This window comes from Thalassophryne amazonica, chromosome 4 (assembly GCF_902500255.1).
Source record: "Thalassophryne amazonica chromosome 4, fThaAma1.1, whole genome shotgun sequence".
Taxonomy (NCBI): Eukaryota; Metazoa; Chordata; class Actinopteri; order Batrachoidiformes; family Batrachoididae; genus Thalassophryne; species Thalassophryne amazonica.
In genome coordinates this window covers 85,812,700-85,837,858 of record NC_047106.1, presented here as the reverse complement: position 1 = coordinate 85,837,858, position 25,159 = coordinate 85,812,700, and the positions used below count along the sequence as shown (strand labels likewise).

Below are 25,159 nucleotides of genomic sequence, written 5' to 3'. Positions count from 1 at the left end.
TTCAGGTTACATTTCCTCCAAAGGATATATTCCACCTGCATGCACCAACCTCCATGCTTTTTTCAAATTTAGGCATATTTCTCATGCTAAAAATATGCTGAATATCTAACATTTAAATGCAAATATGTAAAATATGATTGCTTTTCACCTTCAAAAATAATTTATTTTTTGGTGATAAAACAGCATCATTTCTATCTTCTGTAATTTATTAGAAAATAAACTTTTTAAAGTAGGTTTTAACAAATATTTTAATAGTTAAATGAATAACTGTCATCATCTACCAACAAATAACAAGGAATCCAGTTAGTTTATGAATTTGAAAATGCAGCTTGTAACTTGGAAAAAGTGATTTGTTTCTTTAATTAAATTCAACAAATACACTCAACAAAAATATAAATGCAACACTTTTGGTTTTGCTCCCATTTTGTATGAGATGAAGTCAAAGATCTAAAACTTTTTCCACATACCCCAATAGAGCGCTTCGCTCTCAGACTGCAGGCTTACTTGTAGTTCCTAGGGTTTGTAAGAGTAGAATGGGAGGCAGAGCCTTCAGCTTTCAGGCTCCTCTCCTGTGGAACCAGCTCCCAATTCAGATCAGGGAGACAGACACCCTCTCTACTTTTAAGATTAGGCTTAAAACTTTCCTTTTTGCTAAAGCTTATAGTTAGGGCTGGATCAGGTGACCCTGAACCATCCCTTAGTTATGCTGCTATAGACGTAGACTGCTGGGGGGTTCCCATGATGCACTGTTTCTTTCTCTTTTTGCTCTGTATGCACCACTCTGCATTTAATCATTAGTGATCGATCTCTGCTCCCCTCCACAGCATGTCTTTTTCCTGGTTCTCTCCCTCAGCCCCAACCAGTCCCAGCAGAAGACTGCCCCTCCCTGAGCCTGGTTCTGCTGGAGGTTTCTTCCTGTTAAAAGGGAGTTTTTCCTTCAAACTGTAGCCAAGTGCTTGCTCACAGGGGGTCGTTTTGACCGTTGGGGTTTTACATAATTATTGTATGGCCTTGCCTTACAATATAAAGCACCTTGGGGCAACTGTTTGTTGTGATTTGGCACTATATAAAAAAAAAATTGATTGATTGATTGATTGATTGATACACAATATCACCATTTCCCTCAAATATTGTTCACAAACCAGTCTAAATCTGTGATAGTGAGCACTTCTTTGCTGAGATAATCCATCCCACCTCACAGGTGTGCCATATCAAGATGCTGATTAGACACCATGATTAGTGCACAGGTGTGCCTTAGACTGCCCACAATAAAAGGCCACTCTGAAAGGTGCAGTTTTGTTTTATTGGGGGGGATACCAGTCAGTATCTGGTGTGACCACCATTTGCCTCATGCAGTGCAACACATCTCCTTCACATAGAGTTGATCAGGTTGTCAATTGTGGCCTGTGGAATGTTGGTCCACTCCTCTTCAATGGCTGTGCGAAGTTGCTGGATATTGGCAGGAACTGGTACACGCTGTCGTATACGCAGGTCCAGAGCATCCCAAACATGCTCAATGGGTGACATGTCCGGTGAGTATGCCGGCCATGCAAGAACTGGGACATTTTCAGCTTCCAAGAATTGTGTACAGATCCTTGCAACATGGGGCCGTGCATTATCCTGCTGCAACATGAGGTGATGTTCTTGGATGTATGGCACAACAATGGGCCTCAGGATCTCGTCACGGTATCTCTGTGCATTCAAAATGCCATCAATAAAATGCACCTGTGTTCTTCGTCCATAACAGACGCCTGCCCATACCATAACCCCACCGCCACCATGGGCCACTCGATCCACAACATTGACATCAGAAAACCGCTCACCCACACAACGCCACACACGCTGTCTGCCATCTGCCCTGAACAGTGTGAACTGGGATTCATCCGTGAAGAGAACACCTCTCCAACGTGCTAAACACCAGCGAATGTGAGCATTTGCCCACTCAAGTCAGTTACGACGACGAACTGGAGTCAGGTCGAGACCCCGATGAGGACGACGAGCATGCAGATGAGCTTCCCTGAGACGGTTTCTGACAGTTTGTGCAGAAATTCTTTGGTTATACAAACCAATTGTTTCAGGAGCTCTCCGAGTGGCTGGTCTCAGATGATCTTGGAGGTGAACATGCTGGATGTGGAGGTCCTGGGCTGGTGTGGTTACACGTGGTCTGCGGTTGTGAGGCTGGTTGGATGTACTGCCAAATTCTCTGAAACGCCTTTGGAGACGGCTTATGGTAGAGAAATGAACATTCAATACATGAGCAACAGCTCTGGTTGACATTCCTGCTGTCAGCATGCCAATTGTACGCTCCCTCAAATCTTGTGACATCTGTGGCATTGTGCTGTGTGATAAAACTGCACCTTTCAGAGTGGCCTTTTATTGTGGGCAGTCTAAGGCACACCTGTGCACTAATCATGGTGTCTAATCAGCATCTTGGTATGGCACACCTGTGAGGTGGGATGGATTATCTCAGCAAAGGAGAAGTGCTCACTATCATAGATTTAGACTGGTTTGTGAACAATATTTGCGGGAAATGGTGATATTGTGTATGTGGAAAAAGTTTTAGATCTTTGTGTTCATCTCATACAAAATGGGAGCAAAACCAAAAGTGTTGCGTTTATATTTTTGTTGAGTGTATTTATGAGGTGGGTTAAGATGGAGCTGTAAGAAGGTCTGCAAATGTCAAATTACAATTTCTATTGATGACTGGGGAGGAACCAACCTTCATTTATTTTCATCAAAATTCTAGTTTTTGTGAAACTTTTGCACACTGGTGTACCTTTATATGCTCCCAATTAACTTTTTATTTTGATTTTGTTTTACTCTGATACTTTTTTCCTCGAGCTTGCCTTGATTGCTTCCATCCTGATCATTGCTGTGATGTTGCAGTGCTGTTGTGTACCTGAGCGAGCACACAGCTCTGTCCCTCGGCTCTGATGGTGTACTCTCCAGGGATCTCAGTCAGCTGCTCCTCCTGGTACAGCAGCCTGTTGCTCTGCTCCACTATGAACTTTTTTATCAAGCATCCCGCTGAGCTCACTGTCACTGTAGTGAGGCCATCCTTACTGTAGGTGGCAGCGCCATACTTGGCCAGCGCCTGTAGGGCCACGACTGTGTCCTGAAAAACAAAGTTTGCATCATCAGGCTCAAATCATTCCTCACAAATTCCCAGAGAATGAAGGCCGGTTGAAAGGTTCCCAGGATAACTCTAACAAAATGATGCCAGATCAACAAAGCTTAGTGCACAATGAGTTCAAATCAAATAATTGGATTGGTTTTTCCTCTGGTATTGCATGGCACAAAAAAGAAGAAGAAAAAATAGGAAAAATGTTCACATGCAGACTTGTTCAATTCCAGTGCAGTGCCACATTTCCTGGGCACACTGTATGAGTGGGGGAAAAAAAATGAAGAAAGTACAGCAAATGTGGGTTAAAATTCACATCCTCTGTGTCCTGACAATTACAGAAGTCTATTTTAATGCTCACATGGACATCATGGTCTCTTGCAGGATATTTTAAGATATTAACCAACAAGTGAAACATCTGGGAAGAGCTTGCACCATAACGGCAACAAGAGTTCAGAACTGTAGCCAAGTTCACAAGTTCTGTTTCAGGCCTCATTCATATGTAGTTTGAAATGCAATTTGAATCACATTTTTGAAAATCCGCTTTGGCCTGGAAGCTCAGATTGGATTCTGAGTGTGTTTTGATACACAGCTCCCCGCCATGTGAGCTTTATGCAGTGAGAGCTGTGAAGACTCTCCACCACTGCTCAGAGCCAAGTGACAGCAAAAAATAAAAAGACAAATCCAAGAATCAAAGACAAATGATGTAATACATGAGTGTCACACGCAGCAGTTGAGCATTTATGTACAACATGAACAGTGGTGGCTCCAGAGATTTTTTTTTCTGCAGGTGCTATGGGGGAGCTTGGCATTTTTATGACGGTGCTATGGGCTCATGTGTCGCAACGACTGTCTGCTACGCCTCTGCCACTTTCACGGGCCTGCGTACACATAGCCACATTCTGATCTGCACTAGTCACTAATGACATACAGAGTGACCAAAATCACACACAAACTTAGGCTACTGTTCAGTATAAATATTCACAGACCTCCACATGTAGCCTATAGCCTCAGGAGAAAAATGCTAATAACAGGCAGAGAGAAAATCTTTCACCTACCATAGATGTCTTCATAACAGTACAATGCACCTGTTGTTGTGGAAAAGAGCAAAAGCAAGAATGATTTGCTTCCTGTCCAGAGGCCATGTCCTTTGAGGGATAATTGCCAGGAGTGACACCAGCTCACTGGTTTGTCCGTCCCCACTGCTGTACCTCAGGTCGTTCTTTAGGTGACACAGACTTCACTTCCTTTCAGTTCCACTCATGGATATTTTGGCAGCAAAAACCACACCATTTTGGCAACTCGAAACTACACTCACTCCAGTACGACGTCATCATGATGCTGAAAAACTCGTCCACGCCTTTGTCTAGGCTTGACTACTGTAACTCCCTGCTCTTTGGGATCGCTGGAAAAAACCTTCAAAGGCTCCAATACATTCAAAACAGTGCAGCCAGAATTCTGATGAGAGTACGTAAACACATTACACCTATTCTCCATAACCTTCATGGGCTCCCCATCACCTACAGAATCCATTTTAAGATTGCTCTCATCACCCACCAATGTATCCATGGCAATGCTGCCACATACCTCAAAGACCTCCTCACTCCCCACACACCCTCCCGTTCCCTCCGTTCATACAGCACTAATCTTCTCTGTCCCCCTCACACCAAACTTCACATCATGGGAGACAGGGTCTTCTGTTCAGCTGCCCCTCATATTTGGAACTCCCTCCTTGACCATCTGAGGGCTCCACAGACTGTGGAAGCTTTTAAAAAAAGCCTCAGAAGCACAAATATATAAAATAAACATACTTAGAAACTCTACGTCAAATGAGATTAGAATCCAGATCAGTCAGAGTGCTGTGTGAGTTTAGTTGCAGCATGTGAACAGCAGAGTGACAGTCATGTGACAGATTCAATCTGTGGGAAATGCATTACTATAGCAACCGATGTGGACAAGCATTAATTGAGGATGGTCACAAGACCACACAGATTGGCTCTCATCACTTTCTGTATATAATGTGGACAGTCAATCAGTGAAATCGGATTTGAATCAGATAAATGCAATAAATTGGATTTGAACTGATAGTCTGAACAAAGTAGACAATTTAAAGACAACCGTAGCCAGTCTAGAAACTGAGGTAACTGGGAAATCACTTTTATGTCTTGTAAGTTGGCTAACTAAAAGTGTAATTGGCCCTGCAGTTTGTCCAGTTACCTCCAGTTTGACAAAATAAATAATAAGCCAACATCTTGAAACAATAAGTGTTTGGGTATGCAAGTTGTATCAGATATTGATTAATCGGTAATGACATGAATTTTACTAATTTCCATTTTATCTCAAACATCAATGTTTTGTCTTTGTTGTTCATATGAAATCAGATCTTCCCACATGGATAAGAAAATAATTCTACAAATTACAGACATCTGTAACTCCCACTGAATCAATAGCAATGACTTTGCTAGGCAACATTATAAATACTAATTGCTAAGATTTAATATTCTTTTCAGAATCATTGTAATGTAACAGTCTAATAAAGGTGAAATAATTTTATAGGGACTGCGCATTAAAGAGTGATCTTACAACATCTGCTTTCAGCTTGCACCCGTTAGCCTACATTCTTGATATGGCTAGTTAGTTCTTTGATAATATTATACTCTAGTTGTTCACAGTTTCACTTTTCAAAGTATTCAGTTCAGTTTTCAGAGAAAATAAAATTCTACTCAAAGCACTGATAACTGTGGCCCCATGTGTAGCGCCCCCTACCTGTGTGGAAGCAAAGCCACCGTAGGGGTTCTGCTGCTGAACCAGCCAGCGGACAATGCCAGATGCGTAATCCAAATTAAACTGTGGCGATGATGGACCACAGAGAAGAGCCAAAAGCACGTAAGAGGTCATCTCCACCTCCAGAGAGTCCTTGGTCTTGACATCAACCCCGGGTCTATTCCAGTGAATGGTGCCTCCTACCAGTAAAGACAGAAAAGTCAAATAAAGACATGGTAAAATGTGGCAAGGAATTTGGGGATGCAGAATTGGCTCCCTCAGCTCCCACAGATGTTAGTGCCTTTTCATGTGTGGTCCTACCGTCTGTGATGGCCTTGCTGTGCAGGTTGGTGAGGAGTTTGCTCCTGATCTCCTGGTCTCCAGCCAGGGTGAAGGTATAGGACAGCAGAGCTGTGATGTACATGTTGTCGATCTGGCCCGACACTGCCGTCTTCAGACACTGCAGACAGTTCTGCACCACCGGATTCTACCACAAACATGGACAACTCACACTGCTGGTACAGTGAAGGAAAAACTGTCTCCTCAAACTGATCTATTAGAACATCAGTCACAGACACAGGTAGGTCTAACAGCAGTGTTCCTGCTCTGTAACAGGACTATAGATACTGTACAGCAATGCATACTGGTACTACAATGCAACGTGATTTAATGACTGACTTTGTTCATTATTGCTCAGGAGAGCATTTAACAACTCCTGTAAGTGACTGAGTGCAAATGAAACTCACAAAAGGCAGGCGACGCTCCCTAATTTAGCCTCTCCCCATGAGCAAGTAGACTGAAGCCTCTGTCTGCTCCGTCACGCCTGCACTAAATGTCACTACATTGTTTTCTCATAGGCACACAGTTTGACAAGAGAAGGTGACACCACTTCTCTCTGGAAAAATATGCAGTAAAATCTTTAATAATAATAATCGTTAAGTTGATAATAAAAAAAAAAAAAGACAAACTTGGCAGTTAAAGATTTTATAATGAAAGAGACAAAGAGAAGAAAATTTCAATTTCCCTGAGGAAGTCTTCCCAAGGGATTAATAAAGTTCTGTCTAATCTAATCTATCTATAAAGCAAGAAATGTCTGTCTGTGTGGCTCTGATATCTTTCTGACTGTTTGTGAGATCGGCCTCAGCTTTCAGATATGGCTTGCACATGGCATAATCATGTGCATCCTCTATTATGAAAATTAAATTTTCAAAACCTTTATTTTGATTAATTGTAACATTAGTACTTCCAAGATGGCGCCCCCTGTAGCATCTCTGTCTTACTCTTCCTCCACCTACGCGATTGTAAGCTAACTCTGACCAACAGCTGCAACTTCAATGTCAGGATAAAGTGAGAAAACAGACTGCAGGAGAATGACTTTTGAGAATAGCACTCAGTTAAACGTGTTCTTTTCACGTTTGTTTGCAAATAGTATCAAGTGCAGCTCGCTGATGTTACTGGTAGCAAAGTTAAACAACATCAGATGTTGCTCGAACCATTTCACAATAAAAGGTTTAATGCCAGCATCCCAGCAAATACATTTACTGTGAAAGGCATGCTGTCAGTGTTCTTTGCAACTGAGTTTAACTTGACAAAAGGTGAGGACATGGTAGCTAAAATCTGTTTTTTGCTAAAAACAATGCATTTCCCCCAATTTCTACGTTTCAGCAAGTACATAAGCTGAATAAAATCTTCACACATAACATGACTGAAGCCGACTGATGCATGAAGGAGGAATCGCATGACACTGACATCTGAACCACCTCAAATGCCTCGTAAAGCTGTCGACACAACCATTCGCACACTGCACACGCACTCTACATTTGCGTGCTGCTCGCACCTGTAACTCATTCCAACGGTGGGCAACATGAGGTCACATTGTGAGCTGATCGTGTTCGCAGCATTCGCACGGCATGTCGTTTTCTTAAAACAACTGTATTTGCATGTCTTTTTGTATCTTCCTTTTTGCTAAAGCTTATAGTTAGGGCTGGATCAGGTGACCCTGAACCATCCCTTAGTTATGCTGCTATAGACTTAGACTGCTGGGGGGTTCCCATGATGCACTGAGTGTTTCTTTCTCTTTTTGCTCTGTATGCACCACTCTGCATTTAATCATTAGTGATTGATCTCTGCTCCCCTCCACAGCATGTCTTTTTCCTGGTTCTCTCCCTCAGCCCCAACCAGTCCCAGCAGAAGACTGCCCCTCCCTGAGCCTGGTTCTGCTGGAGGTTTCTTCCTGTTAAAAGGGAGTTTTTCCTTCCCACTGTCGCCAAGTGCTTGCTCACAGGGGGTCGTTTTGACCGTTGGGGTTTTTCCGTAATTATTGTATGGCCTTGCCTTGCAATATAGAGCGCCTTGGGGTGACCGTTTGTTGTGATTTGGCGCTATATAAATAAAATTGATTTGATTTCATATCTCAATGTCAACCATGTCTTAAACACACACTTTGTCTGTTAAAACTATGTAAGAGTAAGTCCACCTCTTTGTACATCCCACCTTCAAACACAGCCTCATACGACCATCCATGAAAAATGTACTTAAGCTTCCATTTTTCTGTAGGAATCCAAACTTCCTAGGGGCACTGCACTAGTGTAATCTAATCTAAAAACTGGCTCTGATACAACCCCTGGCAAAAATTATGGAATCACCGGCCTCGGAGGATGTTCATTCAGTTGTTTAATTTTGTAGAAAAAAAAGCAGATCACAAACATGACACAAAACTAAAGTCATTTCAAATGGCAACTTTCTGGCTTTAAGAAACACTATAAGAAATCAGGAGAAAAAAAATTGTGGCAGTCAGTAACGGTTACTTTTTTAGACCAAGCAGAGGGGAAAATATATGGAATCACTCAATTCTGAGGAATAAATTATGGAATCACCCTGTAAAATTTCATCCCCAAAACTAACACCTGCATCAAATCAGATCTGCTCATTAGTCTGCATCTAAAAAGGAGTGATCACACCTTGGAGAGCTGTTGCACCAAGTGGACTGACATGAATCATGGCTCCAACATGAGAGATGTCAATTGAAACAAAGGAGAGGATTATCAAACTCTTAAAAGAGGGTAAATCATCACGCAATGTTGCAAAAGATGTTGGCTGTTCACAGTCAGCTGTGTCTAAACTCTGGATCAAATACAAACAACATGGGAAGGTTGTTAAAGGCAAACATACTGGTAGACCAAGGAAGACATCAAAGCGTCAAGACAGAAAACTTAAAGCAATATGTCTCAAAAATCGAAAATGCACAACAAAACAAATGAGGAACGAATGGGAGGAAACTGGAGTCAACATCTGTGACCAAACTGTAAGAAACCGCCTAAAGGAAATGGGATTTACATACAGAAAAGCTAAACAAAAGCCATCATTAACACCTAAACAGAAAAAACAAAGTTACAATGGGCTAAGGAAAAGCAATCGTGGACTGTGGATGACTGGATGAAAGTCATATTCAGTGATGAATCTCGAATCTGCATTGGGCAAGGTGATGATGCTGGAACTTTTGTTTGGTGCCGTTCCAATGAGATTTATAAAGATGACTGCCTAAAGAGAACATGTAAATTTCCACAGTCATTGATGTCAGGTAAAGGCACTGGGGAGATGGCTGTCATTACATCATCAATAAATGCACAAGTTTACGTTGATATTTTGGACACTTTTCTTATCCCATCAATTGAAAGGATGTTTGGGGATGAGGAAATCATTTTTCAAGATGATAATGCATCTTGCCATAGAGCAAAAACTGTGAAAACATTCCTTGCTAAAAGACACATAGGGTCAATGTCATGGCCTGCAAATAGTCCGGATCTTAATCCAATTGAAAATCTTTGGTGGAAGTTGAAGAAAATGGTCCATGACAAGGCTCCAACCTGCAAAGCTGATCTGGCAACAGCAATCAGAGAAAGTTGGAGCCAGATTGATGAAGAGTACTGTTTGTCACTCATTAAGTCCATGCCTCAGAGACTGCAAGCTGTTATAAAAGCCAGAGGTGGTGCAACAAAATACTAGTGATGTGTTGGAGCGTTCTTTTGTTTTTCATGATTCCATAATTTTTTTTCTCAGAATTGAGTGATTCCATATTTTTTTCCCTCTGCTTGGTCTAAAAAAGTAACCGTTACTGACTGCCACAATTTTTTTTCCTGATTTCTTATAGTGTTTCTTAAAGGCAGAAAGTTGCCATTTGAAATGACTTTAGTTTTGTGTCATGTCTGTGATCTGCTTTTTTTCTACAAAATTAAACAACTGAATGAACATCCTCCGAGGCCGGTGATTTCATAATTTTTGCCAGGGGTTGTACTCTTCGTAAATCACCTGCAACACTCTCTATCCCCAAACATGCCATAGTTTGGATTACACACACACTTCTGGGATCTTTGTAAATTGGGCCCGATGTATGGCAGTTTTGGGGAAAAATGTAAAGTTGGTAGTTTCTTGACATTTCTCACTTTTATTTGAAGAAAAACTGGGATTTGTTGTAGAGAATTCTGTGAAACCATCATCTGTCCTCATCCAATCTCTGCTTTTGGGGGGCTGTGTGATGCTTAAGTACTCAGACAAAATGATACGCCACAGGAACAGGCTTCAGGCAGTGGATGAACAAAAAGATATTTCAGGCCAAACAACCTTGTGTCTCTGGTTCTGTTTACAGTATTTGTAGTTCACTCATTCTAGCGAGGATACTGCATTAACGGCTAAGATGCTTCAAAAGCACCATTCTGGAAGTTCTTTTAACCTCAATGTGTCCGGACTATTACATTAAGACATTTGGACAGAAGCAGTCATGTCACTTCGTTTGGGTGTTCAGTGGACCTAAGATGAAAAGGACGACTTCCAACTCACTGTCACGTTTGGATTGAGCTCCAGCAGGGCAGCAGTGATGTAGGCCGTCAGAGAAACTTCATCAGTCACTCCACCCTGGAAACAAGAAGAAACGCAGTGTTGTATTACAACGACACTAAACTGTTCAATTGACACAAACAACACACAGCTGTATGGTCGGAAGTCCTCAAGCACAGGTAACTTAATTAATATGCTCCGATATGTTTTTGTATTAATAAAATAGATGAAAATGCTCTTCATACAATAAAGAGTGCCTTCCCAAGTCATGTCTAATCAACTGAATTTACCCCAGGTGGACTCCAATTAAGCTGTAGAAACATCTCAAGGATGATCAGTGGAAACAGGATTCACCTGAACCCAATTTTGAGCTTCATGGCAAAAGTTGTGAATACTTACGTACATGTGATTTCTTATTTTATTTTATTTTTTATAAAATTGCAAAAATTGTAATTATCTTTCTTTTCACATTGCTATTATGGGGTATGTGGAAGTTTCATGGAAAAAAATGAATTTCATCCATTTTGGAATAAGGCTATAACATGAAAAATGTGGAAAAAGTGAAGCGCTGTGAATACTTTATGGATGCATCGTATGTTGCACGAAAAGTCACACCTGTTAAAAAAAACACAGGAGTATAAATCACTTCTTGTTTTCTGTATTATCAGCTCATTCATTTGGAATTTTTCTACACTGGTGAATTGTACTTTTTATTACTTGTAATTATTCTGTCATTATTGGAATTAATTTTGTTTCATGCTTTGATTACCATGAAAGTCCTATAAAATAGTTACTATAAGTATTCTTGTGAATAACAAACGCATGATTTTTTTGGTATATAAATTGCACCTGAGTTTAAGTTGCAGGGTCTCCAAACTAGTAGAAAACAACAAAAACAACAAAAAACCTGCACTTATACTCCTGAAAATACAACCCCAATTCCAATGAAGTTGGGATGTTGTGTGAAATGTAAATCAAAACAGAATACCATGACTTGCAAATCCTCTTCAACCTATATTCAATTGAAAACACCATAAAGACAAGATATTTAATGTTCAAACTGATAAACTTTATTGTTTTTGTGCAAATATTTGCTCATTTTGAAATGGATGCCTGCAACACGTTTCAATAAAGCTGGGACAGTGGTATGTTTACTACTGTGTTACATCACCTTTCCTTCTAACAACACTCAATAATCGTTTGGGAACTGAGAGCACTGCCATTGGCTTTACCATTTTGAGGATGAAGTGCTTTTCAGAGGTGTCAAGTAACGAAGTACAAAAACTTCGTTACTGTACTTAAGTACACTTTTTAGGTATCTATACTTTACTCCATTACTTATTTTTCTGCCTACTTCTTACTTCTACTCATTACATTTTCACACAAGTATCTGTACTTTCTATTCCTTACATTTTTAAAACAAAGAGCCTCGTTACTCTTGGCTTCAGTTTAATGTTTATATATATATTTCACATCATGTGCGCCTGTAATCAACTTTTCTGCAGCGCGGCTTTGCTTTGAACCGTGAACCAATTGAAGCAGTGGTTCGCAGATTGAAGCAATGCTTCCACCATTGCTTCGTTTATTCTTTCTTTCGCTTAATTTTCCCCCGCTAAAACCCTAAAGAGCATACTTCTGTGAGTATTATTTACCTTTTCTATGTTAAACCGACCTGTTATGGTTTTCTGAAACAGTTGATAGATGTATTTTATAACTTAAAAACAAGAGCGACGCTAATGCGTTAGCATGTCTATGGCATTTTCAATGTTAAAAGTTAGCATTAAGCAATTGCAGCCGTCATCACGTTCGGGTGCATTTGTTTTCAAACTGTAATATTTCTTAAATTTATTTTTGTTTATATATTAATAATCTAATGATTATTATATACAATTCTAGAGAAAGAGGCAAAAAGAACCTGAATAGAAACAACAGAAAATATAAAAGCAACTAACAAAGAACATACATAAATAAATAAGTGTTTCCTGTGAACACCTAGTGACTCTTACACCTCCACTTCATCCCTGTCTTATTTAATGAGTTTGTTTCGGTCAAACCATATTTTCAATGTGTTAATTTCTTCAGTGATTTCCTCCAGAACTATCTGCCAAACTAGAAAACTGCTGCATCCTAGTAAGAGCAGAATACTACTGGAATGAATTTGAATAAGGAAAGTTGTGTTTTTTTGTTTTTTTTTCTCACTAAATGGATGCTGCTCTCGCTGCAGTTTATTGTCTGGAATAGTCCCAGATTGCATTTCAGAGCTTCTAGAATTGAAACATTTTCGTGCAGGTGGTGTTGGGGGGTAATTTTGGGTTTTGGGTCTTGGGCCACATGTAGAATGAATCAGTTTTTAAATTAAGCTTTCAATTCATATAGTGGCATCTACCTTTTTTTTTTTTTTTTTTTTTTTTTTTTTTTTTTTTTTTAAAAGGTTACTTTATACTTTTATACTTTAAGTAGGTTTTGGAGCACATACTTTTTCACTTTTACTTGAGTAAAGAGGTCAAGTTGATACTTCAACTTTTACCAGAGTGTTTTTAAACTGCAGTATCTATACTTCTACTTAAGTAACAAATGTGTGTACTTTTGACACCACTGGTGCTTTTCTATAATGCAAATAAATAAATAAATAAATTGGCGTTTTTGGAGTGTGTATTATTTTGGTGGAGTATTTAGCGTGTGTGTTTAGTGTGGTGTTTTTTGTTTTGTAAAAATGAGGCATCTTATGAATGTTGAGCAAGTCCTTCAGTTTTTTTTTTTTTTTTTAAATTGGAGCAAGACGGAGTGTGCAGCATGTCGTCAGAGTCTGAAACCAGACAGTGAGGATTCTGATGATGAAGGAGATGATCCCTCTTCATTTCCACAGTGAGTCCGATCGCACACTTCTCTTTGCAGCTTCTCCAGGACTCGGGCACTACAGAGCTCCATCCCAGCACAGAGTCCTGGGACGCAGAGCAGGATGCAGACACACACTGCTCCAGCAGTGGCTCCAGGCACATTTTGTTTAAAGCATCGAGATCAATGTTAGCTTCAGTTTCATTTTGTTCTTTTTTTGTTCCTTTTGCGCTCTTGATTCGCAGGGTATTCGGTGATGGGAAAAAAGTAGAAAGCTCATTTGTCCACCTTTTCTCAACAATTTGAGACTTTTTTACTCTTTTTCCTTCCTTCACAAATCATATGCTGTGTGACCGGGCCATTAGATGTGCATTGTTGTATTATTTTTTTGTTTTTGGGGTTTGTCTTGTTCAGTGCTTTAATTTTTAGAAAGTGATTTTATATATAATTATTATTAATAATATTAATGTCATTCATGGTGCAGAGCTTCCTGTGTTCAAACAGACATCTTTACCTTCATGCCATTGTGGAATAGTTTCCCCACTGACGCGATGCAACCGTCTGGCATCTGGTGACTGGAGAGCCACTTAACAGCGTGCTCAATGTGAATGGGATCCACAAAGATGTACGGTGTTGCACTGCCGAAGGACTTCATCACAAATGCAGTAAGCCTAAATGGTCACACACACACACACACACACACACACACACACACACACACACACACACACACACACACACACACACACACACACAAAAGCTTTTGAAAAACGATTCTAACCACAGGTGACTGCTGGTAACCCTGAAATGAACCCTGCTTCAGGACAATTATGTAACAGCCTCCTGACTCCAACACAAAGCGTTTGGCTCGAGCTGCATCCGCAACATGATGGCATTCGGTGTGAGTGAGCAGAATAAAGACAGCTGGAGCCGACAGCAAAGCAACAGTTTCTGTGATCCATGTGTCAGATTAGACTACACTCACAAAATGATTCAGTCAGAATACTTTATGAATATCATTAAGCTGTAGTCAAACACATGGTGGAGTACGTCACGTTTCTTCCATTATATGATACAGTGATAAGAATCTAAGATATTTAAAAAATGTAAAGATTTAGATGTAGAAATAAAAACCCATTTAATTTCCCACATTACATTAAAAGTTATTAAACTTCATTGTTGTCGTGTGCCCCAGTATTCAGGCTTGAGTTATTTTAAGTAATGTGGACAATTGGAAATGATCTCCTGCTGGAATTTTAATGAAACTCGAGAGGCCTAGTTCTTACTAACCACAAACACACACCCACACACACTCAGCAGTTGCCAGATTGCTGTCCAGCACCATTTCAAAACAGCATCATCCCCCCGAGGGGCCGTGCTTGAAATCTGTTAAGAAGGCATATTAATATTTTCTGGCATGTACATTATTAGGATGCTGGGTGGTGCCAAACACAGCAGCATCTGTATGTCACATTTGTTTAACACATTTGTTTTTATATTCTGGCTTTTATAGAAGAAAATTCCAAGCATTATAAGTACAGCATATATACATACATATATATACATATACATACACACACACATATACATACACACACACATATACATACACATATATATATATCACCAAAAAAAAAAAAAAAAAAAAACTCATTCCTTTTAACCCCATACTGATACATGGCCAATATCACCCAAGTCATCCAGAGGCATACATTTTTAACTTATGGTTCAAGTGTTAATCAAACTTATTTCGGACAAGATATGTAAATTAATGTCTGAAGTTTTATAAAGTGAAAATATCATATATATGTTGTAGTTTTAAAGTAATGCGCTAATTTTTAAGGTTTTAGTGTGGACATGCTGTGTCCAGGTGCATTATGGGTGATGGGAGGTGATTGTTTTACCAAGTTTTCAAGGTCTCTACTGCCATCTACTGGCCAGTAGTGTTCATGGCAGTATTCAAATGGAAGATGGGCTGTACTCGGTTCCAGCTCAAACTGTACACAGAACCGCATAGTGTAAAAGTTCAGAGTGCCCGATTTATGTTCTCACACACGTATGTTCAAAAAAAAAAAAATCACACGGACTCATGTTTCCAGAAGCAACACGTAAACAAGCTTTTTTTCAAACTTAATTTACAAAAACTCTTGATGGGAGAAATCAAAGTTAAAAAAAAAAAAAAATTACAAGACAGGTCTGCGGTGTTTGCACATGCACAGTGTGAGAGTTTGGACGCTTGTAGCGCTTCAGCAGCGGGATACCCTCACGACGGCGGACCAGAATATCAAACAGGTTTGATTTTCATCTGACCAAACGATCGCCGATCAGGAGGTGGCAGTGTTGTATGAAGTCCCGGAAAATCACACTTAAGTAAAAGCACAGATACCCATTAAAAAAATGACTTTGGTAGATGTTCAAGTCACCGATTGAAATGCTACTCAAGTAAAAGTCTTAAAGTATCTAGTATTTATTGTACTTAAGTATGACAAGTAATGTACAACTAAATGTACCCAAGTATTGAAAGTAAACGTACAAGTAAATGTCAATAATCAAAAATGGACTGATTTTTTTTTATATTACAAAGTTTATCTAGGCTTGTAAATGACTGGTAGTATTAGTCAAAGTACTGAAAAATGTGTACATCACACAAAAACACTTCATAAACAAGGTTTCAAAACCTAAACAAGAGTAGGCTACTTACTAGGTGTTCACAGGAAACAGTTATTTATTTCTATATGTACTTCTTTATTTCCATTGTTACATGGTTTTATCTTTTCTGTTGTGTTTTGTTTCATTAGGTTCTTTTTGTCTTTCTCTAAAATTATATTGTAACATTATTAGTCTATTATTATTGTATATTATGTAGACTATTATTGTTGTTGCTATTATTAATATATGAATAAAAATAAATAAAAAAAATTAAAATTTGGCTTTTTTACAACAACGAATGCTGAGCCATTAATTATATAGAAAACAAATCAACACAAACGTGCTGAGATGCGAACAGCTTAATGCTAACTTTAACATTGAAAACGCCAAAGACATGCTAATGCGTTAGCATCAGTCCCATTTTTAAGTTATAAAATACATCTATTAACTGTTTCAGAAGACCATAACAGGTCGGTTTAACATAAAAATATTAAATATTACTCACAGACATATGTTCTTCAGGGTTTTAGCGTGGAAAAATTAGGATAAAGCAAAATAAAAAAACAATGAATCCACTGTGACGCACATGTGTCTTCTTGCCGTCCTCATGCGAGAACATACATAAAAAAATATATCACTGTTGCGACAGGCTGCAGCGAGCAAGCGCATGCTGCACACATTGACAGGCTGTCCCAGGTGAAACAGACGGTCAGATCATAACACGCAGCAGGCGATCTGAATGTCACGTCACCCATGTGAGCTTTGTTTCACATGACACGGTGTCTGTCCTGCAGTGCGCTGTCCACAGGACACACGTATCAGGCCGGACATGCTTGCGGGGACGGCTGGACACACCAGGTCAGCAGATGTGGACATAAGAGCGCACTGGTTCATTCATGTCATTTCATGACTGTACATCTGTGACCATGGGTCATCTACAGAGGAACAGATGGATCAAATTTGTATTGTTCGCTCGACAAGAGGGATTCAATAAAATGTGGTTTTTATGGTGTGTGTGTGTTTTTTTTTAAAATACATTTATCTCCTTGTAGATTTCAGGCACTTTTCAAAAAAGTAATTATCGAGAAATCTCGCGACTTTCCTGGTGTTATTTGAGACTGTGATGAAAGCATACATTTCTACTCAATGAGCAACGAGTGCTGTTGTCCAAAAGCTCACAGGAGACTGCTCGCCTGTGAAAACTAAAGTTAAAACAAACAACCAAAAGAAAAAAAAAAAAAAAAAAGTAATGCCACTAGAGTGTTACTTTTGTCGGTTGAAAGTTCAAGAATCAACAGAAGAAAGCTCATTTGTATTTCTAAACATAAAATGTAACCACCCCCCTCATTTTGGCTTGTCAGTATCTCAGAGAAAAAGTGAAATATCCCATCGATGGGATATACTGGGTGGTAATTAAGGAGGTATGTCCAGAGCACAAATTAAGGAAAAAGCAAATTATGCAAATTAGGCGATGACATCATTTGTTGTTACTGGCCAGTCCTAGACCTACTTGTGCTTATTCTTTGCACAATGCACATTTACTTCAGTAATGTATTTTTACTGTTAAAACTTTATCTTTGCACCAAAAAAAAATTGTGTTATTATATTGGTGCACAATATATTGTGGCAACACTATGGCTTGGTAGATCTCGATACACTTTCAACTTTAAAAGTAGATCTTGGTTCAAAAAAGGTTCGGCACCCCTGGTTTAGGGCAATTATTAGAGTGGCAAAAACACAGCGGAGCTTTTCTGTGTTAGCCTGATCCTGTCAGACGTCAGAAGCTAAGCAGTGCAGAACATGGTAAGTACTTGGATGGGAGATCTGTTTGGAACACCAGCGACTGTGTGTTTCTCCAGGTTACACTGGAGTTGTATCAGGAAGGGTATCCAGCATAAAACTTGTGCCAAATACCAATGTGGATCTGGCTGTATCCGCTGTGGTGACCCTGAACAATGTGGGAGCAGCCGAACGGACAACAACAGAGTGGTAAAAGCCTCCTCTATGCTAACATGGAGATCATTTTAAAAATATCATTAGGTGTATGTGCTATGGGAGATTATCATCTCACTTCTTCTGCCATTCCGTCAATCCTCAGATGACGATGGAGTTGCCATGAGATTTTTGTCCTGTCCTGAGTTAGTTGCACAGCTTCTTCCATGCTTATCCCATGTATCATAAGGTCTTCCTATATATTATTCATTAAAGTCTTTGCCTGCCGTCCTCTGCTTCTCCGTCCAGGGATATAGCAGTGCAGGACTCTTGTTGGTAGTCTTTCCTGCTTTATTATTTTAACATGACCAAACCACTTTAGCCTCTTCTTACATATAACATCAACCACTGTTTCGGTTGAGCCAACTCTTTGTCTCACAACTTCATTTCTGATCCTGTCTCTTCTAGTAGAATGCAAGCAATTCATTTCCATGGTTTGTAGCTTTCTTTCACCTTCTTTCTTTAAGACCCAGCATTCAGAACCACATATCAGTACTGGCAATACCAATGTTTAATAAACCATATATTTAGTTCCCGTTGATATATCCTTGGTCCTCTATCTCACTATTCAGGGCTAAATGCTTTGCCATGATAATATCCCTTTAACACATCGCACAAATCTAATGGAGTTTTTCGTATTCTGTAAAAAAAAAAAAAAAAAAAAAAAATGGTTTTTCTTATTCTGTCTTTTGGGGACCCAAAATGCAATGTACTTTTGGCACAGTTCTAAGCCCAGTGGTGGCTGTGTTGTGGTGTTACCTGGAGTTAACATTGACATTATTTTAACATAACATTTATCAAGGAAGATAACATTTACATGTTGAAAGACCAGCACTTGAAAAAACAAAATGAAAAATTTTGGATGTCAAGGAACTTTATGAATGAACAGCTTCACTAATTATGACTCCATAACTATACTTGTCTTTTACACTCTGATTACTGTACACTGCAGAAATTCCCAACATGTGTGTTGCTTTGGAAAGCTTTAAGAGACCAATTTTCATACATCTGTTCACAGCTAAAAGGCTGAGACTGAAATTATTCCCCATGCGCAAGGAATTATGGGTCTCTGAAATAGGGAACTGCATTCAGAAGATAATGTGTGTTCTTCACAGATGATGTTTGTACAATTACACAAAGTTAGTGAGGCAGAGCTCATACTGACCAGGTGTTTCCAGACTCATCACTCATTCCAAAAGCGCTGTAGGACCCGTCATCATGTTTGTACGTCAGCTCTCTCTGATACCCTACGACAGACAAACACCACAGCAGAGAATTCATCAAACAAATCTACAAAAAAAAAAAAAAAAAAGCCTTGTCAGCATACTTCCATGAGCTAAATCTACAGTATGTCAGATTTAGGGCCTGATTTGCTAAGATCCCAAATAACAAGTGCTAAGTTGTTGAACATTTTGTGGGTAATTTACAAAGAGTAACTGTGCATGTGACAGTGGGTGGTAAGGTGACGGAGACAGCAGTATGTAAATGAGGATTTTCCATGCATTAATGACCCTAAGTGAAAAATAAAATTTAATTAGCCACTTACAGGTATCAGCAAAACAAGAGAAACACACACACACCTTAACCAACAATGTCATTTATCGAACATTTACCAAATCAAAAATAAGTGTGCCTTGAGAATGGTTTGTCTGCTCTTTCATGGGAGATGCAAAGTGTGTGGCACAAGCCCAAATTCAGCACCGCTCACCTCAAATGTATGTTCCCACAACAGGGCGAACTATATATTGTCTTCACTAGGAGGATTGCTATTACCCTCCACACTGTGCAATTTTAAGTAGAAACTTGAAAATTTTCTGCTATTACAGATCACATGACATACAGAAAGAAATACATGACGTGTGGAAAATACATGTGTGGACAGAGTAAGAGATGGACAGCTTGTTAAATTTTATAAGAGACGACGTTACGGCAATATCGGTTAAAAAATGACTACAACAAAATAGCAATGTTTAGCAGTTCCATCTCCATGACTGTTGGACCGATACTAGAATGACAGTTATCACAAGAAGCCAGAACCCAGCAGTCATATTCCATGGAAATACTGTCATTTCCCCAGTGTGCTTTTTCCACTTTCAGAAAACATTGCTGAACTTCTACACAAATCTATCATGGAAACCCAGCTATTGTCACATAATTGTAAAGGATGCAAGTGCACTTGTTTGTAGTCCAGAGGGTTCCTGGTCCAAAACCCCACCCCTGCCCATTCTCCAATATGGAGTTGCATCAGGAAGGGCATCCGGCATAAAACTTGTGCCTAATCAACATACACATCGGCCTTGGATCTGCTGTGGAGACCTCGAGTGAAACAAGGCAGCAGCAGAAGGGACTTACTTATGCAATGACAACCATTTGTATATTTTCTATGTTGTTGACAGTCCACAGAGCTGTCCATGGTCCTGACCATACACTGTGGCACTGACCACTGTCTTTCTACTTATATTATTACCCGACGCCATCAAATATGGCTATCGGGTATTGCAAAGACTTTGCGTCTGTCCGTCTGTGTTCAGCATAAGTCCAGTCCTATTACTGCCAGAGTCTTCAAATTCACAGGGAACATTCTTGGGACACAGACCTTGGACAAATTCAAAGATGGCTAACCTTGACCTATTTTAAGGGGTATTTTAAGAGGTTAAATTGTCACATTCTGTTTCAATCTGTTCATTTTTTTTCAGTGGTGGGGGTGAGCCAATCAGAGTAGAGCTGTACCAGTGGTAGTTCTCATACTTTCACGCACGCACCCAGGCCCGGCGCCAGAAAAAATATATTAAGGGGGTGATGAGTTTATCACAGGGGGCGTGGTCACCCCCCCCCCCCCCCAAAAAGTGCGCACCGGAGGGGACGGGCCTCTGAGCATGCGTAATGAATTGGGTGCGCTCCTGGAAAGCTCATGTATTTAGGCTACACCATTGTAAGAGACTGACTGAGTAAGAGTAAAGAGTGATGACAGTATTTTTTTAATTATTTGAACATATAGACCCTCGGTCAAGTGATCTCCTGCATACCACAAAACCAAACCAACAACTGATCTGAGAAACGACATGAGACAGTAGATTAACCCCACATACAGCCCTCCATCACAAGCGCAAACACAGAGCAACTGGGCATGTGCGCCACTCCATGGCACAGAGCCCAACTATGCATGCAGTCACAAAGTTCTTCTGAAAAACTGGAGCGATCTGAATTCGGTTGGATGAATATGGGTGTGTGTGTGGAGACAATTCACCTCCTTCACAACATGACAGAACTTAATGCGCTGTTACGCCCAATAGCGTGCAACAACAGGGAACACTATTCTTGACCGTGCGTAATGGTTCTTGATAATTCTCCAGCAACACGTGCCATTAATCGTAACGTGGTAACAGATTGCAGCAGTTCCTGAGGACACCTGACGCCTCTGCCCCGAATCATCACATTCGTGATCAGCGGCCAAGAATGTGTACTTCGTGGCATTCGTGACTTGTCATCGTTATGTGTAAACGCAGCATTAAAACCCTCCCCAAGTGAGTCGTGCTGCATGATCTGCCTTTTGCTTGGTGGACTTGACGAATCCCAGGAACTCCAGCTCTGACACTGCTTGAATAAATCGAGCATGCTTTAGTTCGTCCACCTTGCCATAACTGCTGGACTCAGGATCCTTGTCCTCTGCCGCTCTGACAAGCGCAACCCTCAACCTATCAAATCGCTTGAACACAGACACATGCCATATCCGTTTGTTTTAAAATTAATTACTTTAGTTAATTAATTTGGTTTATTTGTTAAATACGTGATATTATTGAATAACTAATATTTTGCTATATTTTCCAGTATTTCTTTTTCTTTCTTTATTTTTATTTTTTGATAACTCTCACATCCTCCAAATGGCCCCTCGTGGCGCCGGGTCTGTGCGCGCCACTAACTTAACTTATGGCAAGCTAAAAGTGGACGATCTCGTTTTGGCCAAACAACTTTCCAGTTTCGGGGATTCTGTGTTAGTATGCGGCCAATGTCCTTGATGAATTCCTGCGCAAAAAGTAGTTCCCAGATAATTGTGATATATTCCTGTGAGATAATGAGAATCTCTCATCTAAATCAGTTCTAAAATGTACCAGTAATAAAATTATAAAGACAAATGAAGTTTTAAGAGCCATAATAAATATTTAAGAAACTTAACGTTTATGAGAAACTTCACCTGTTATCGCTCAAGCACACTGTAAACATTGACACGATAGAGTTTGATGCTGAAGAGTTCAGAAAGATACGATTGGAATGGTTTGATTACCATTTACAGTTGGCGATAAAAGACTTGGGTGTTAACTTCGTGTTAAAGTCAGAACAAGAAGCTGCACTGAAAGAGATCTATCTGGGAAGAGACACATTCTGTGTGTTGTTGCTCCAACGAGAGCGGCACGCTGAGCAGTTTCACGAAAGTAGTCTGGCGAGCTCAATGTGTGGGCGAGCGATCCCACAATGCTAAAATAGCAGAGATGTCGGTCCAATGAGGGCGGCACTCTGAGCAGGGTGTGGCAGGTCTGTCTAAAATCGCTTCATGTGTTCATGCAACATTTTCATATATTATGTAAAAGCTTGCGAGAAATAAACACTTCTAAAACTGAAAACACTGTTTTTGGAACCTAATAACACCTCTGAAGTGATTTAGAAGACATTTCGCCACCGTTGGCGTGATGATGTCACAGGCTAGTTTAGCTAGCTGCAAAACTCTTTCATTTGTGTGTTAATATAACCTCTTTGTAATTTATTATGTAAAAGCTAGCAAGAAATAAACACTTCTAAAACAGAAAATGCTGTTTTTGGAACCTAACATTTCTGAAGCAAAATCACAGACGTTAGCTTGCATGCTAACTTGCGCTAACTCAGAGCTAATTTCCTATGGAGTTAAATTTGTTTCATTAATACCTGCAAATGCACAAAGGGTGATCTACAAATATTCCTTGATTTGCACAAGTTCTTGTCAAAAGCTCATGTACACACAGACACACAAGGCCTCCTGCAGACGCCGTTAAAACAAATACTGTTTTTGACTGATTGATTGATTGAGGGGCTTTATTGAACATGTACAAATTGTATATAAGACAATAGGATCTTAATAATTAATCATAAACTTTAAATTATAAAGAACACAATGCTCATACGGCTGAGGGTATTTTAGCATTGTGTTATATTTATTACATATGAATGTCACGATGAATGTCACATTTACTTTTATTTAGGCAGTGGACATTTTGTTTTGTTTAAAATAGGCCACTATAAGTTAATGTTTAACTGTGGCATTTTCTGTGTTAAAGAAGATGATTACATAAAATTACTGAGCTGGTGAAATGCAGACCCAAACAGCTCACAGGGAATGACTGAATCACATTCATACATGTCTGCAATCATCACGCAATGCTGGCTCAGTTAGCACAGCGGTTTCAAACATGCAAAATTATACATGAAATTTGGGCCCCTGAATTTGCTTTTAGTCTTGATAAATCATGTTGCATGTACAAACCTCGTGTATTTGCATGATCAACACCCACAAATTTATGCACTCGGGTGGAGACACTCCAAACTTCATATTCATGAAGGCAAATGTGTTAAATGGACACTAAATGGTAATTTGCACATTGGAAAGGCTGTATGTTAGTAAATCAACATGCACGTTTCTTTTGGAAGAGCTATGGTTTGGTTATATGGTTTTATGTGATTTGGCACTAATTAAATAGTATATAAACTGAATCATTGTTAATTTAGTATTAACTGAAGAATTACTCACCGCTCTCCAAGAATCGTTTTGCCTTGTTCAGAATCTGATCCGTAAGCTGCTGAGTGCTCTTAAGGTAGTTGAGGATGAAAATGTTGGGTGCAAACAGCACCATGTTTTGCTCGCCGCACCCGTACGGCATGGCCAGCAGCTTATCGATGTTCTTCATAGCTCGGCCCATCAGGTCACCTAGGAAAGCAACAGCAGACATGAGAGAATGTTTCTGGTTTGTTATGAGAATGATTAAAGGCTGATCATTTTCATGCCAATAGTGCATCAGAGTAAAAACAAAATCTTAGTTTATTTTATTGTCTCTAACCCAGTACAGAGACAGAAGCTTTGGCAGAACCCTCCACAAACACCTCAGGTAGCTTGAGAAGGATAGTCTTATTCACCGGCCCATCTGGACACACACAAAGCACCAACAGTAAAACAATCAGCATGTGGACTTTAAGGCCTCAGTGTATTCATAGAAAACAACACATCAGTTCTTACTGTACTGAGCCTCAACATAAACATATTTATTACCGACATTTCACAAAACTGAAAATCATAACGAGCATCCCTCACACTGAACTTTGACCTTTGCGCCATAACACAGGATGGAAATAATGTGTGTTTGTGTGGAAGCTTTCAGAACAGAGGATGCTAGGGAGCGCTCACCTCTAGGACAGAGGAGAGCGTTGTGGCTAACAGTCTGTGGCGCTCCTTCAGCCTTCGGGAGAGACACAACGACTCACATCAACACTGACATCAGCGATATTCATTTCATTAAAACATGACAACTAGTCTTAAATTTAAAATGGATTACAGTATGTTTTCTTCTGACTCTGTTCATTTGTTAGCACAATTATGCAAAAAATAAAAAGCTGATTTTTATAATATATGGTTGAAACAGCTGCATCTGGCCTGGAATGAATGCACACACTGACAGTAGTTTTGTGTGTGTGTGGCAAAGGAATGCTCTCTAAAAAGTGCTCTTTTTTCATTAAATACGCTTAAAATGTGAAATGAAGGTATTTGAATGTTACTTGCACAGTTGTTAGAGCCTGATGGATGATATACCGCCATATCCTGTAACATGTCATCTCTTTCACTCACACACTGGAGCCAAGATACAATTAACACACTGTGGTGGATTTGTATTGTTTAATATTACAAAACTCTATTTTACAGTCACCTGGAGGGCAATTTAACTCATG

The 25,159-nt window shown here is 39.7% G+C and overlaps 1 protein-coding gene across 3 annotated transcripts in view; it reads right to left on the bottom strand.

Annotated features, from left to right (window-relative positions):
- LOC117508439 (alpha-2-macroglobulin) overlaps nucleotides 1-25,159 on the bottom strand; it is a 93,876-nt gene that overhangs the window by 9,936 nt on the left and 58,781 nt on the right. For all 3 annotated transcript variants that reach the window (XM_034168202.1, XM_034168203.1, XM_034168204.1), the window contains 9 exons: nucleotides 24,621-24,672; nucleotides 24,277-24,360; nucleotides 23,970-24,146; nucleotides 19,359-19,440; nucleotides 14,067-14,223; nucleotides 10,721-10,795; nucleotides 6,206-6,371; nucleotides 5,888-6,084; nucleotides 2,900-3,115 (listed from right to left, as the gene is read on the bottom strand). In XM_034168202.1, coding sequence (XP_034024093.1) covers nucleotides 2,900-3,115; nucleotides 5,888-6,084; nucleotides 6,206-6,371; nucleotides 10,721-10,795; nucleotides 14,067-14,223; nucleotides 19,359-19,440; nucleotides 23,970-24,146; nucleotides 24,277-24,360; nucleotides 24,621-24,672 — 1,206 coding nt within the window. The remainder of the gene's footprint in view (nucleotides 1-2,899; nucleotides 3,116-5,887; nucleotides 6,085-6,205; nucleotides 6,372-10,720; nucleotides 10,796-14,066; nucleotides 14,224-19,358; nucleotides 19,441-23,969; nucleotides 24,147-24,276; nucleotides 24,361-24,620; nucleotides 24,673-25,159) is intronic.